Source organism: Meleagris gallopavo, chromosome 4, assembly GCF_905368555.1.
Source record: "Meleagris gallopavo chromosome 4, MGAL_WU_HG_1.1, whole genome shotgun sequence".
NCBI lineage: Eukaryota > Metazoa > Chordata > Aves > Galliformes > Phasianidae > Meleagris > Meleagris gallopavo.
Genome location: NC_139407.1, coordinates 29,854,846 through 29,869,255, shown reverse-complemented (window position 1 = coordinate 29,869,255; position 14,410 = coordinate 29,854,846). Strand labels below are relative to the sequence as shown.

Sequence of the window (14,410 nt, the reverse complement as noted above, 5' to 3'; positions counted from 1 at the left end):
CTTTGGCTGGGAATGCTACTGGCTGTTCTGTCACCCACCCGTTTCCATCTAACTGAGTTACTTATACTACCCTTTGTGAAGCTCAGTCCCCTTAGCGGGGAGAAGTGTCATGCATGGTGTAAAAGAGCAGCAGTTGGGGTGGTTTTGGTGTGATTTTTTTTTTTTTCTTCCTTTCTAAGGAAGCCAGACTGTTTATATCCTGTACCAGAATTCATTTGGCATAGGTGTTTATGTTAAACACCCAGTTGTATCAATTCGAATTCTTATGGGTTGTTACAGTGGTTATTTTTTTTATTTTCGTTGTCCCACCTTGCTTACCCTAGAGCATGGAAGCTAATGGAGGCTTCAGGCTGCAGACAGAGACATAAAGAGGAAGGAACTTATTGCAGTTGGTGGCTGGAGACCGCAGAAGGAAGGGGCTGTGAGGGGCTTTTCCCGCGGGAGGCAATCGTTGTTCTCCGCGCCGCGCCGCCATCTCCTGGCCCTTCCCCCTGAGCCGCCCCTCAGGGGCGTGAGGCGGCCGCTGTGGCTCGGGTCCCGACTCGGACGGCCGTGCCCTCCGGCGGCCGCGGCGAAAGCGATGCGGCGGGGAACGCTGCGGGGGCTGCTGCTGGCGGCGGCGCTATGCGGGGCGGCGGCCCGGCCCGCGGCGGCCCCGCTGCTGTGTAACGTGAGCCTGGACACCCCGGCCGAGGAGCGGTGGCTGCCGGTGCTGCGGCACTTCGAGCCCGCCTTCCTGCGCGCGGCCGTCGCCCGGGTCATCGAGTGAGTGCGGGGCGCGGTGGGGCGGCCGGGCGGCTGCTGGGCGCCTCCGGACGGCGGAGAGGTTGCCCACGGTGTTGCGCCTCGGGCTCTCGGCGCGACGTAAGTAGCAGACCTCGTTGTCTCGCTCTCGGCTCGCTAACGCCTTGAAGCGTGTTTTGCAGCGAAGCCGTACCGAAATGGTTCCACTACGTCATTCGTCCGATAGCAGCGGAGCTGGAGTCCTTCATGCCGCAGCCCTTTGCTGGGGAAATTCGAGGGCTGTGCGAGGCTTTGGGGGTCAGCCTGGGCGACGGAGTGCTGCTCAACTTCGCCTACGAATCTACGGCGTAAGCGGCAGATACTAGTGGGGCCCGACGGGCTGCGCTGGTTCGTTTCGGTTCGGTGTGGGAGCACACGTGAAAGGGCAGGTGGGGACGGGGCAGGTAAACTGCGCTCGGCCGTGACACCGTTTCGTGCGTCCAGCCGGAGGCGGGCTGTGCGCGGGTCGGGGCGAGTTCGCGGTGCTTCGGCGGGCGGGCAGCGTTGTGAGCCTGACGAGGCTCGTGATATTTTGACTTCCTCAGCTCTAACGGTGCTCGAGAATAAACTCGAGGATCCAACTGCCGGTCTGCCATTAAATATTTTTTTTACCGTTAGAATTTTAACAGACAGTGCTGTGCATCACCGGGATGACAAACTTGCAACTCCTGAGAAAAGGAGTTCTGAATTCCCTGCTAATTCTGTCATAGAACCATGGAAGATCTGAGTTTGAAGGGACCCGTGAAGATCACAGAACCGTGGCATGATTTGGGCTGGAAGGGATCTCAATGCCCACCCAGTTCCACCCCCAAGCTGTGGGCTGGTGGCCTCCGCCAGATCAGGCTGCCCAGCAGTGTAACACCTGACCTGGAGGAGATGGGATTTTGGCTTTCTGAGCCATGTAGGATGTCCTAAGTTAAATATTGTACCGGTTCGCTATGTTAGAGTTTTTGGAAAAGTCTTCACTTTGTAGGTGCTCAGTTACTACAAACTCAGTTACTCCTGAAATCCTGAGCAAGTTCAGCTAGACCAGGATATTGAAATTGTTGTCATATCTTTTCTTAAAATCCTTCTTCCCTTTTTTGTTCTTTAAGGTTTTGCACGAGTATTATCGCTCAGGATGACAAAGGAAACATTTACCACGGACGGAACCTGGATTATGATTTTGTAGATATATTAAGCAAGATTACCATTGATGTGCAGTTTATTAAAAGTGGGCAGGTATAAACTGTAGTTGATGTGGTGAGTGGTATTTTGTGAAGCAGTGGGTGTACTGTTGTTCAGCTGCACAGGCTGTAGTATTTAATCTAGTAATGAAGTTCATGACCCAAATTCACTGAATTATCAGAACACCACCATTCCTCTCTGGGAACGTGGGATGAGTGCTGTTTTGTTGTTTTTTTTCGTTTGTTTGTTTTTGTCTTTGTCTTTCTGGACTTCTAGTTAGGGGTGACGAATTGGAACAAATTAAACAGCATAATCTTGTGTCTCAAGATGATTATTTGGAAGGAGGCATAGAGAGAAGAAAAATGCCAAGATTCTGAAAAAGAATAAATACTAGAGAATATAGAAAATAGTTTCATTTTGATAGGGAGAAATTGTAAGGTATTTTTCTAGGGCCGTCTTGATTAATGCCTGTATGTCTTAGATGAAAATTGCCAAAAATGAACTATTTGCTAGTGCAGTCCTTGCTGGTGTGATTTTTCTTAATATTCATTTGTACTTTTTGTCAACAGAACTCTTTCTTTCTTGGCCACTTGCCAACTTGAGCAGTATTTTTGTAGCAGTTGGTGATCATTAACAAATTAAATGCGGGTGTATTTTGCTCCTCAGAGTCTTTTTATAACTTCCTTTGCAACATTTTCTACACGGCAAAAGGTTTTAAAGAGGTTTTCAAAATGATGCATGAAAGGCACAGGAAAAAGTATGCTATACTGTTTCAGAATGTTGCTTCTATTTTGAAAAGTGCTCTGTTCCAGAATGCTGAAATACTCCATGTCTCCTGGTTTCAGATAGCATATCGAGGCACTACGTTTCTTGGCTATGTAGGTTTATGGACTGGGCAAAGTCCTCACAAGTTCACAATCTCCGGTGATGAACGAGGTAAAAAAATAAATAAAAAGCCTGCCTTCCGCACTTGACTTTAGGTATGCTACTTCAGTTGATTTCTGCCTCCTTCAGCTCTTCTGCCACACTCTTCCAGAAGTAAAAGCTCTATGAAGGTTTTCAAGAAGGAAATGAAACTAAATAACTTCTCTGTCTCTCTGGATAAATGCGTGATGTGTGCATGCTGCCAGTATTTGACAGCTGTAAAGGGAGAGAGGTGTTTGTTTATCAGCACAGTATCATCTGAGTATGAAAAGCGTCAAAGGAGACAGAGAACCTTGGAGAAGACAGTAAAAGACAAATACAGTTTGAGGCAGCAGAGTAGATGTAAAGAGAAAACTGTAGTAGTAAAAGAAACTGCTGCTTTCCTATTTCTTTGTTCCTTCCTCCGTCATCCAATTTTCTCTGTCCCCTTAAGGCAGCTTGAAAGACAGGGTGGGAAGAGAAGCATGAGACTGAGAGCCCTATATAAATTTGATTGTCACTATGAGTGGGAATTCTGATATGGAACACACACCTTTTAGTTTCTGTTTCCTTTGTTAATATTGCCTTGTTGCGTTCTCTAGATTATTTAATAACTTGCATTCCTGTTTTTAAGATCCTGTTTCTGCTGCTAGCGTAGTTATTTAATTTTTTCAAAACTGAACTATCCTGGGCTAATACTAAGAGATACTAACTGCTCTTAATTTGTACTGAAGTCACCTTAACGTCACAAATAACGTCTTCAGTTTGTAAATCCTTGCAAAAGGGTTGATTTAGAAAGATTTGCAGGCCAAAGTTTGTAGATCGGAACAACCTGGAGACAAAATCAGTGTCATCCTATTCTCCCTGCTTTATCTCAGCAATGTGCTTCAGCATTCAGTGTAAGGATCACTTGGGGCCACAGTGAGGTGGTTTAGTCAGTGGCCAAACCCATTCTGCAAACTTTTGTGTGAGATGGACCCATCTTGTCCATCAGGAACTGATGTGCTGATGTCTGCCTGCATGCCTGTGTGTCTGTTGCATTTTAACTACAGGCAACAGTAATTCACTCAACTTGTGCTGGACCTCTGCACATGAGAGCTCGCTTTTCTATCTGTCACCATGCAATTGAAACAAAATTCAGGGAAATGAACTTGTGAACTATGGCTAAAAAGAGAGATGACTTTAAATTAAGGTGGAGGTCTCTCAAGTGACAAGCATTGTTTCTGCTGGCTTTTTCTGGTTTTTAAGTACAAGGTTGACCTTCATTCTTCTTTCTCGAGTAGTGCATGATCGATATCTATTAGCTATTTCTGTGTAATTCTTATTGCTGTAAGAGTTCAATAAGATGAAAATGAGATGATCTATGCAAATAAATGAGCTGACAGATATAGACTATCATATCATATGAACAGACCTGCAATCTTTTTGGCCATGTATCTACAAATTGCTGTTCCTTGTTACAGTAATCTTCGACTCTTCTTTGTTCAGTATTCAGCTTGGGGGAGGAGGGGGGGGAGGGAACTGATGAAAAATAGAGAAGCCAGGAAGTTATCAGCAGTGGAAGGAATGCAGTAGTTTTTGATTGAAAGTGGCAAGTTCTTAGACATACTCTGCAATTTCTGAAAAAAACAAACAAAAAAACACTTTTGTGCGGTTTTTTTTCCCTGCAGTTTTTCAGTTCCATTTAGGCTGATGTTAGGTCCTCTGCTTCTCAATCGTAATACTTCCTGCAGTGATTTGCTTGAGAACTTCTAAGTTAAGCAAAGAGCAGAAGGTCCACATGCTGCTTACTGTGGCTTTCTTCAGCAGCTTGCTGTCTGTAGCCCTTTGCCAGATTCTTGCAACTAAAACTGCTGATGCCGATCCCAAAATCACTGTAGTTTTCTGCCTGGAAATGGGAATACTGATGGTAGCCTTGTAAGATAAATCTCTTAACTTCAGAGGATGATTTCTGATAGAAAACTTTCAAATGGGGTAGAGTTCTATTGCTCAGTAGCTTAAAAGGGTTTCTAATGTAGTAGAGGGAAAGATTGTACAGCTAGGGTAAACAGAAAGGAAGGCAGGAGCGTAAATTTTATTGAGCATAACTAGCATGGATGTGTGATAGTTCCTTCCTTTTTTCCTTTTTTTGCCCTCATTTTTCCTTTCTTTTCTCTTTTTTTCCTCAGAGGGTGGTAGCTGGTGGGAAAATGCAATAGCTGCATTTCTGAATCGAAATTACCCTGTCAGCTGGCTTATCCGAGATGTAAGTGCAACTATGTTTTACTCTGTTTTCACAATGATGATGTTTCAGCTTCTAAACTCCAAGTAAATTTGATTTTTCACCTACTGTTTTCATGGAAAATGCAATAAATGCTAAGTAAATATATTTCAAAAGAGCAAATAGATATTACCTCCAAATCAGAGCTCGCTGTTGAGTGGCAGGAGTTACACTGGTATTATATAAAGCATGTTTTATGAATATTGCGTTAGTTTACTGTTACAATAAAACAGATCTGCTTCTCAGATTTGTGAATTATAGCAAATTTGAGTTACGTTTTGTAAGTGGCCTCCCTGCAGAGTTGGGGTGTCTGTTGCAGATCTTATTTTTCATATTTTTTGAGTTGAAGATGCAAGTTGAAACTGTGATTGAGACTGGTAACTGCAGTGTTGCTATCAGAAGTAATTAATGGTTGAGGACAGTAGAGACCAATTTTGTTTTTGAACTTTTTTCACTTTTCCTCATCTGCATACATGAGTTTATATATCTATATTTACTTTTTCCTTTGTGTATTTGCAAAGATGGGAAGAATGATTTCAGTTGTGAGCTGCACTCATTTCATGTTCTTATGTTCTATTGCAAAGCTCTTGTCAAAGAAATATTTTCAAATGACACTTTATAGTTCATTCTAATTTGCAACAGTGCTGGGACTGTTTCATTTTTTAAGATGTCCCAGTGCTTAATTTTGTGCTTGATTGTGCTCTGTGACTTTTGTTTCATTGTGATTTCCTTTTTGCATCAGACCCTGAGCAGAGCAGAGGACTTTCAGTCAGCTGTTCTCAGACTAGCTGACATTCCCATCATTGCTGAAGTTTACTATATTGTAGGAGGCGTATCACCCAAAGAAGGCATGGTCATAACAAGAAATAGAAGAGGGCCAGCAGACCTCTGGCCTCTTGATCCTTTAAGTGGGGCGTAAGTAGAGCAAATGTGTTGTTATACCTTTTCATACTCTCTCTTGAGTAATAGGTGAGGATAATGGGACAGCTTTTGGTGTAGATCCAGTAGATCTTATCAGTGCGCACAGCTGAGCAGGAAAACTTTGGTAGCCCCTGCACAGAACTGTGATCCTTTATTCTTGGGAAGGAGTGACAACACCATGTCTGGTGGGACAATCAGAGCATCAAAGGTGGCAAAAGCTTCTGCATACATTTATTTTTACATGGATTCTAAAGGAGACAAGACCTGAGGGCTCATCCTGGATGTCTGTCTGCCAAGTATTGCATGATAAAATTCAGCACTCCCAAGTTAGTTTTCACCAGCGTGATAGAAGAATTGAAGGCTCGAAAGTAGTTGTTTCTATGAATTTTGTGAAATTGGCAGATTTGCAGATCTGCAGCAGTTGGCCTGCAGTGAAAAAATGGCACTTAATGACTGCTATCAGGCAATAAATAATGGCTTGGGTACAGCCAGATGGCTGTTGGCTCTGTATACTCCAAAATGAATGCTTCAGGCTGCATGCCCATAATCTTTTCTCCAATTATCTCTTCAGAGGTCTAACCTTACTTTTGTTCTAGTTGGTAGTAGTTTTGCCACTAGCAGTTCAGTAACCACTCTTCTTTGTGTGTATGTTCAGAATCGCAGGGAAGAGCTCAGAATTCTTTTTTTCCTTTTAGACATACGGAAATATTGATTCTTTGCTTTTATTAATTACCTGCTGATGCAATTTGTGTTTACTTTTATATTTGTATGTTACACCGCAGATGGTTTCGTGTGGAGACAAACTATGACCATTGGACTACCCCTCCTCCTTGTGATGACCGAAGGTAAAATTAGTTTGAAGCTCTGTAGTGAAATATCACTTTCATTTTTAAAAACCTTGAAAACTTGGATATTTTCTTCTCTGAGCAGCCGTGAGCTTGCTAAGCAGGCAGTTAGTTCTGTTTCTGTAATGCCACTCAGATGGGAACAGGTAAGCTAAAGAGTGATAATAACATATGCCAGAAGAAGGTCCACGTGGCACTGAATGGCTACAAGATGAGAAGTCTCAAGGATATACTGTGTATCAAAAATCTCTGTATAAAGCAAAATTTAGTAAAAATTACAGGATTTAGATTCCTACTGAAATACTTTCATACTGAAAGTATTTGATAGTGCTATTAAGAGACTTGTTGACGTGATAAGTTCATTAGGACGTGTCGTATACAAAAAGCTGCTGGCAGATTCCCTATTCTGTATTCATGGTATAGTAACATAGTGACTTCAGCAATATGAGACTATCTTCAGTCACACAGAATTCTGAATTAATTTAGGCCAAAACAGATATTTTAAATTTGAGATATTCACTGAGGAAATTCTTCTCTATTTAATTCTCTATTGTTCTTTGGAACAATGTATCATATTTAATGACATCGCACTATTTTCCCACAGAACGCCAGCCATGAAAGCTCTCAATGCTACTGGACAGCAGAACATCAATTTAAATACACTCTTTCAGGTATTTCTTTTAAATTCTATACAGCATGTAGACTTTCACTTAAAATTCTTCCAAAGCAGAAATGCAGTTAATTTGTTGTCAGAAATTCAAAAGCCATGCAAGGAAGGGATGGTGAAAAGGATGTGCTGCATGGCCATCTTTGGAGAATTTAAGGCTGATTTATATTTTATATGTTAAAATGTTTCTGAACTCCACGCATAGTCATTTCATAAGTCTGCTGTTGTAAGTTGAAAGGGTCAGAGATGAATCCCATCACCATCATCTCTGCAATTTTGTTGTTCAGGCACAATTATAAATATTACAGAGGGCAGTTAAAGTGTTACATAAGAATGAAATTTACCACTTAGTTTTGAGAACTTAAATGTTGTGTATTTCAGAGTTTTTATTTAAAAAAAGCCTGAAATGGTCTGATATTAAAAAACAGAGCTGAACAGCGAGAATACTTCCTGATTTTCCCATTATATGATTTCATAACTTCGTCCTATGTTGTTTCTAAGTAATCTTTTAATTACCTTTTAATTTACCAAAATGACAACACTTCAAACTTTCTGTACAGGTACTGTCAGTGAAACCTGTCTTAAATAAGTAAGTATTAGCTTCAGAGATGTCAATCAGTACCTTCTACTGTGCATCAGGCCAAAAACTTCCTTGGGATTTTCATGTACCTCTGCTTGAGCGTCTTGTTTCCCAGCTTAGATTTCTGCTTGTGCATGTGGTGCTGTGTCTTCACTTCCACAGAACACTTCCTCTTTGGTCTGTCCCTCTCCGGCTATGAAATGGCACTTTGTTTGGGTTAGTCTGGTAACAGAAAGTTGCTTTATAGCAGAGAAAAATATGACCATTTAGATGATCAATCAGCAGTACTTTCTAAGGATATTCTGGCCAAGTCACTTGTGCCTTTGACTGCTGGGAAGTTTAGATTTGTGGTAGCACTGGAAATATCTCTTTTTGGTGCTTCTGATGTAGCTGTACTTGATGTGAGAAAAACTGTTAAGTAGTAAATGGGTATATAGCCTTTGGATACCTTTTTTTTTAATAGATTTACTTCTGTTTAACATTATGGTTCTGCATTGTTCCACAGATTGCACCTTTGCAGGTTATCCTTTTATGTTACTTTTACGTGGAACTCAGTACTTTCTCTAGATCAGTCACTTGCCTTAGAACTTGGCAATGGCTTCTTCAAAGTCTCTTCCTCACTTTTTCTAACATTTCTACATATTTATATGCAGAATGTTTGTTCCACTAAAATTTGTTCTGCTGCTTTGCTGGTTTTATAAATGAATCATCTTGTCTGTAGAGTGGTTTTGACTCACTCATTTCTTCTTTTGCCTACCAGTAACACAGTGTATACTACAGTAATGAGTGCTGCATTTCCAGAGAAGTACCAGACATGGATCAGAACTATGAAGTGAGGAGGAGTAAATAACATGCTGGTATGCCTAGCTCCTTGTGCTTCAATAAAAATTCCAGCTGATGAGTCACTGGGGGACAAAGCACTGCACCCTACTCAAGTGACCTTGTCTGAATTCCTGATTCCCTTGGTTTGCTTATTGATCTTGGTTAAATACTTCCCTAGTTGATTTAGAGATAAGAGTTAAATACTGACTTTCTTTGTAAAAACTCTTTGAGATTACTATAGGAAAAGTACTTTTAGTAAAGTAGAGAAGGAGTGGCTGCTGTCATAACCTACTGATAGTTATTTGCTAAATGAAAGCTTTAAGTATTGTTTTTACCAGTTCTACTGGTGTGATACGTTTGGTGTACCTTCAGGTGGCTAACTATGACAGGAAGCCCTGCCAGTGGTGAGCTGAACCTGAGCAGGTGATGTTCAGCACTTGGCACAAGCAAAGATTGAGTTTGATTTGTGGCAGCCTCTCATAGCCAACTGAACATCAGCATCCTTTGAGATTTTTGTCCTGTCTACTTTCAGGAAAAGTCAGAGTGCTTCAGCTTGCACAGTGCCTCATGCGGTAGCTTTACTGTGTACGAAGGAAGATATTAAGTTACATGTATTTCTTCCAGGAAACTCTGGTTGTGTGGACCTGGCAGGACCATAATAAGCTGCACTGCAGTTCAAATGGATTTTTAAATGTTCATTGGTGTTATATTCATAGTAGTTATATTGGAGATTAGATTTTAGCAAGACTAGTTCCTTTCTTTTACGGATTCTGAAGAGTTTGTTTCTTTCTACACATGTATACAGATGTATGCTCTTACGTTTATCTGTCTGTCTTTTTATTTCAGCAAACTGAATAGGAGAAAAGTAGAAGCTTTCCAAGACTGGCATATGCTTTTAAAAACACTCCCAGTAGAGTTGTTTTGGATTACTAATTGGGTGAACCATTCACGCAATAAAGACTTGTTAGTTCTTTAAAGTGTTGCAGATGATACTGTTAATGAATTGTAATGGAAGTTTGATTTTATTTTAATTATATTGATGTTCTAGCAGATATCGATAGCTAAAATTTGCTATTATTGTTTTTGGGAAGAATTGTGCAATTTGAATATACTCATGTTCTGACCAATAAATAAAAAGTTGATCTATTTTGTGTGGAGTGTAGATGTGAACATAGTGAAATAAAAATACGCAGCTGATTGCTTGATTTATGGAGACCTGTGGTGTTACTGCTAATGTCGTCATCTATATCTGAGTTGTATGGAGTCTGTGGTCACTAGCTCAGTGGCATCACTCAGTGCCCACAGTGAGCTGGCATGGGTGCTGGGGAAGTTGGCAGACCAACAGAGTTGCTGCAGATCCTGAGACTGTCTCAGCCTTTGGTCATCCAGTCTTAATGTGCTCTGTAGACCTTGCTCAGCACAAAAATTACTGCATCAGTGCAAAGGAACGTGACTCTCCACAGTGTGAATATTGCTGCAGGCAGTATCTTTCCTCTTCAGCTGCAGTTCTCCAGTGCACAGGCTCTTCAGCTGTTTTTCCTGGGCCTACGAAAGGTGTCTGAGAGGCATATAGTCATATGGAGGTTCCCAAGTGATTTGAAGAGTACTTGTCCCCTAGTAGTGGATAAGGTGTTGGATCATAGAGACTTTCAGTCTGTATAAGGAATAGTTTTTTGGTGTAACGTAAGGAAACGGGGCATCAAATGATGGTGTCATCAATAGGAACTTGACAACTCGCTTTTTCCGGTGCAGACAGGTTTATTTCAGTCTGGTTGTGCATACTATGAATTCAGGCACTTCCTGCAAGCATCCTAGAAATACAGAAGGATTTAGGGAGTTGAGACCGATGGATACCTACATAAAGCTATTGGGGTACTGGATAAAATTGTGCTAAATGTCTGCAAGAATTTTATCCAGGAAACGTTCTTGAATATGTGCACTGTCATTTGCAGTGGTTGTGATCCAGTTATGCAAACTATTCCTGTGAAAGCATTCTGGAGATGTGGTCCCTTTATCTCCTTGTACTGAGTCTGGCTGAGTGTCATAACCTACTTACCTGCATCCTCTACTTCTGCCTGGATAAATGCGTGCCAGCTTTATCTTGACCCAGTTAGTACAGTGATGTTAGCAGTTGTATACCAGAACCAGATAAAAGCTGAAAAACAGATGTTTCCTGAAGGAAGATGTAAATAACAGAGGCCACGATATCTCCAAGATATTGAGATGGCAGTGCTTTAATTCACAGAGCAGTCCCTGACTCCTCGTTCTAGCAGGTTTTCGTTATGTAACTGCCACCCACAAGCAAAGACGAAATGATCCTCACAGGTGTAATTTTGCATAGTCTTCTTGACCTCAGCAGTGTTAGGCTGATTACCTTCTGGTAATGGCATGCTGGGATTCTCAGTGATTTATAAAATGAAACCGATGTATTTGTTTAAATGTATACAAACAGATCAGAGTATATAAATATTTGGGATCTGTGAATTTTCAGCAAAAGCTGTCCACTCCTCTTCATGTCTATCAGTTGTTCAGAAGTTGCTCAGGTTCATCCACAGAGTATGTTATTGGGGGGGGGGAGAAAAGTGGTGTTCAGCAGGCTAGATTTGAAGAAATGCAGTTTTATTTCTGTTCCTTTTGCTCTTTTAAAATATTTTCTGGAAGCTTTGCATTGTGTTTTATCACTTCATAGTGTCCAGGCATCCTGATTGCCAACAAAATGAAAGTATTTATTTACTGATATCCTCCAATCAGAAAGATTTACATAACTAGTTGAATTATATGCTAAAAAGATAAACAGTAAGTTTATAAACCAGATGATTTAACCCATTAAATGTTTTGGGCTCTTTTTGTGTAAGAAGTGAAATCTTTTATAAAGAATGCAGGGAGACAGGTTCTTATTTTATAGCTTTAAAAAAACCAACAATGGTGGTTATGTAAGAAAACATTAAATGTAGCACTGGTTATTTCCGGCGCGTTTTGATTCTTTGTGAGATCTGGTTGGTTTGTTCCTTAAAAGAAAGGAACACTTGTAGTTACTGGAATTGCTCACTGCTCATCCTTGTCTGACATTTCATCTGCTTTGTGTGCTGGCTTTTTAGAAAATGGGAAGTAAAACAGCTTTTCTGCTTTCTCAAGACCAGTTTTATGTCAGAATTGGTAAGTAATTAATAAAAACTAAGTAGCATTACCCTTGCTTCCTCTGTTCTTTCGTTTCTGCAGCCCAGGCTCCCTAGTTATAAAGCACCAAAGACTTTTCAGCTCAACATGGAGAACAAGTGAAATGTTTATTTCTTCTTCTTTGAGAAATCCGCACTTAACAAAAGGCATCTTGAAAGTGTGTAAGAGCTCATTCTTTAAGATGAGAGAGGCCAACCTACCGTCTTTCTCATTCCTAATCCTCCTCAGTAATCCTAATCCATTTCAGACCTGTAACCTTTCTTAAGCATCACATGGGAGAACATTCTTAAGGCTGCTCAGAACGACTGTGCAGTAAATAAATCGAAGGATCTGCACTCCCTGCAGAACAGCACATGTTTTATTCTGCAGCTCTTGAAGGTATTGGCAGTTTCTTCTGCATGCCTAAGGGAACAACTTACTTAATTACTCAGATATCTGAGGAGGAGTTTCTGAATCTGTAGTCAAGTAAATCAGAGACTATTGATCACTTTGTTACTGAACGGTAATTATATAAGCAGGAGAAAAAAAAAAGTGGAGAGCAAGCTTCTTTTGTGTGTATTTTAGTAAGTCCTTAAGCTAGCAATTGGTAGCAAGGTAAGTTGTACTTTTCTTTTCTCTGTAACAGTGTTTTTTATTCAGAAGTAGTCACTCGGAACCCATAGTTCGAGGTGAAATGTCCTTTTATATGTCCGGGTGTATAAATCTATGGTTGGGACTTTCTAAGTTCTCCTTTTTGGCATTGCTGTAACTGTGCAGGTGCAGAGTTCAGCGCATACATAAAATAAATCAAGTTTCACCATCATGTTTCCAGCTACGAGCAGTGCTGAGTCTGATGTACACGTGGGACGTGAGTATTTAATCTAGGAGGGAAAGGAAGGATCATCACTTTCTCTAGTGCTAGTGAACATTTTATTCTTGTGAAAATTACTTTATTTGTTCATTTTGTTGACGGCTTCTAAGTGTCATGTTGATAAATTTTGTTTCACTCTCACATCTCTCTTTCATTGTTTTCTTCCTAGTAGACTCTCAGTGAGCACATTTTGTTTTCTTGTTGCCTTCCAGATTCTATTCACCTCTTCCCTCAGTCATCCAAATGTCTGTAAAATGTAGTAGTGGGGACTCAGTTGTGCATGTGATATGAAAAATGTGTAGTCCTAGTTAGGAAATGTGCTGCTTTGATGTTAGCTCCATGTGCTGGAGCAGCCTGTTGCTCCTTACCAGGAGGCTTTTGGTTCACAGGGGTGGAGCCCGAAATTCTGCACAGATTTATAATCTAGACAGGCTCAGTGATGTTACAGTGCAGATTCTGCAGGTAGAATTTGATTCAAAATGATGGCACTTGCATTGGTTTTGAAATGATTAAATTAATACTTGCAAAAAACCCACTAGCAATAGGCTTTTGTTGTTGCTGTTTTGGACTGGTAGTTTGTTCACATGTTTTGTTTGGGGGGTTTTTTGGTAGTTTTTTTCTGTAATCGAGACACATGGATTTATGCAAGTCTTCCTTCATTTGCTTTTGTGTTATTATATCAGGGTAGTATTAAGCAAGTCAGCAGCTTGTGTTGCAAAATCAAATATATTATCCCATGGCTTGGGAAATGCATGTGGAGTACAGCTGTTAGATAGTTCTCCTGCCTTTCCAGTCTAACTCAGGTGAACAGGAAACATGCATCTCCTCTTTGCATCTGATCTTCTGCTGTTCTGTTAGTTGTCTATATTCATGTGCAGCTTTTCAGTCCGTATGTTTTTTAATGTTTTAGTTCTGGTGTAACTGCATACGTGAGGGCTTACCACCAGCTTTACTGTGTGTTTGTTAGAGGATGCTCTATGCAGCACTGCATCCTAGCAGAGAGTCACAAGCTGAAGGCAAATGAATGTATTGCAGCTTCTCAAAAGAAGTGCAGGAAACCTGTTTCAGAAGACTTCTGAGTGCACCAGAGAAAACCTCAGCATCTCCACAGGATGGGAACAATGGGAAGAACAAGACAAGGAATAGGGAGCCAGCTATTTCACATATGCATCATTTTATCTCAAATACATATGCAGTCTATATTTGAGGCAATGCTGCTGTCATTGGGCATTTCAGCCTGCATTTTATGGGCCACCTTTTCTTTGAAACAGTTTTAGATATAGAAAGGATGCATTTCACTGTGGGGTGGGTGAAGAAGGATCAGAGGTACTGAGCAGTTGGGTTGACTTCATTTCTTCCTCACTCCTCCCACCCCTGAAGCAGGTTTCATTTCTTTGGATTCTCTGATTTATTGCATTGCACTCCTTTGCTCAGG

The 14,410-nt window shown here is 40.9% G+C and overlaps 1 protein-coding gene across 2 annotated transcripts; it reads left to right on the top strand.

The window, feature by feature from the left end:
* The first annotated feature begins 272 nt into the window (after nucleotides 1-272).
* NAAA (N-acylethanolamine acid amidase) lies at nucleotides 273-10,153 on the top strand. Of its 2 annotated transcripts, none has more exons than XM_085222672.1 (11): nucleotides 273-765; nucleotides 927-1,091; nucleotides 1,878-2,004; nucleotides 2,796-2,886; nucleotides 5,022-5,098; nucleotides 5,856-6,028; nucleotides 6,817-6,879; nucleotides 7,484-7,550; nucleotides 8,107-8,135; nucleotides 8,887-8,983; nucleotides 9,573-9,890. In XM_085222672.1, the coding sequence occupies exons 1-10, from the start codon at nucleotides 581-583 to the stop codon at nucleotides 8,960-8,962; spliced, it is 1,053 nt and encodes a 350-aa protein (XP_085078798.1). In that variant the 5' UTR covers nucleotides 273-580; the 3' UTR covers nucleotides 8,963-8,983; nucleotides 9,573-9,890. The 2 variants fall into 2 exon arrangements, with proteins under 2 accessions (XP_085078798.1, XP_085078799.1); XM_085222673.1 differs by having other exon boundaries at nucleotides 418-765; nucleotides 9,795-10,153.
* Nucleotides 10,154-14,410: the final 4,257 nt, after the last annotated feature.

Coding starts and splice junctions, on each gene's coding strand:
- NAAA (XM_085222673.1), top strand. CDS start 581: ATGCGGCGGGGAACGCTGCGGGGGCTGCTGCTGGCGGCGGCGCTATGC. Junction 2,005..2,795: donor AGTTTATTAAAAGTGGGCAG/GTATAAACTGTA, acceptor TCCTGGTTTCAG/ATAGCATATCGAGGCACTAC. Junction 7,551..8,106: donor ATTTAAATACACTCTTTCAG/GTATTTCTTTTA, acceptor CTTTCTGTACAG/GTACTGTCAGTGAAACCTGT.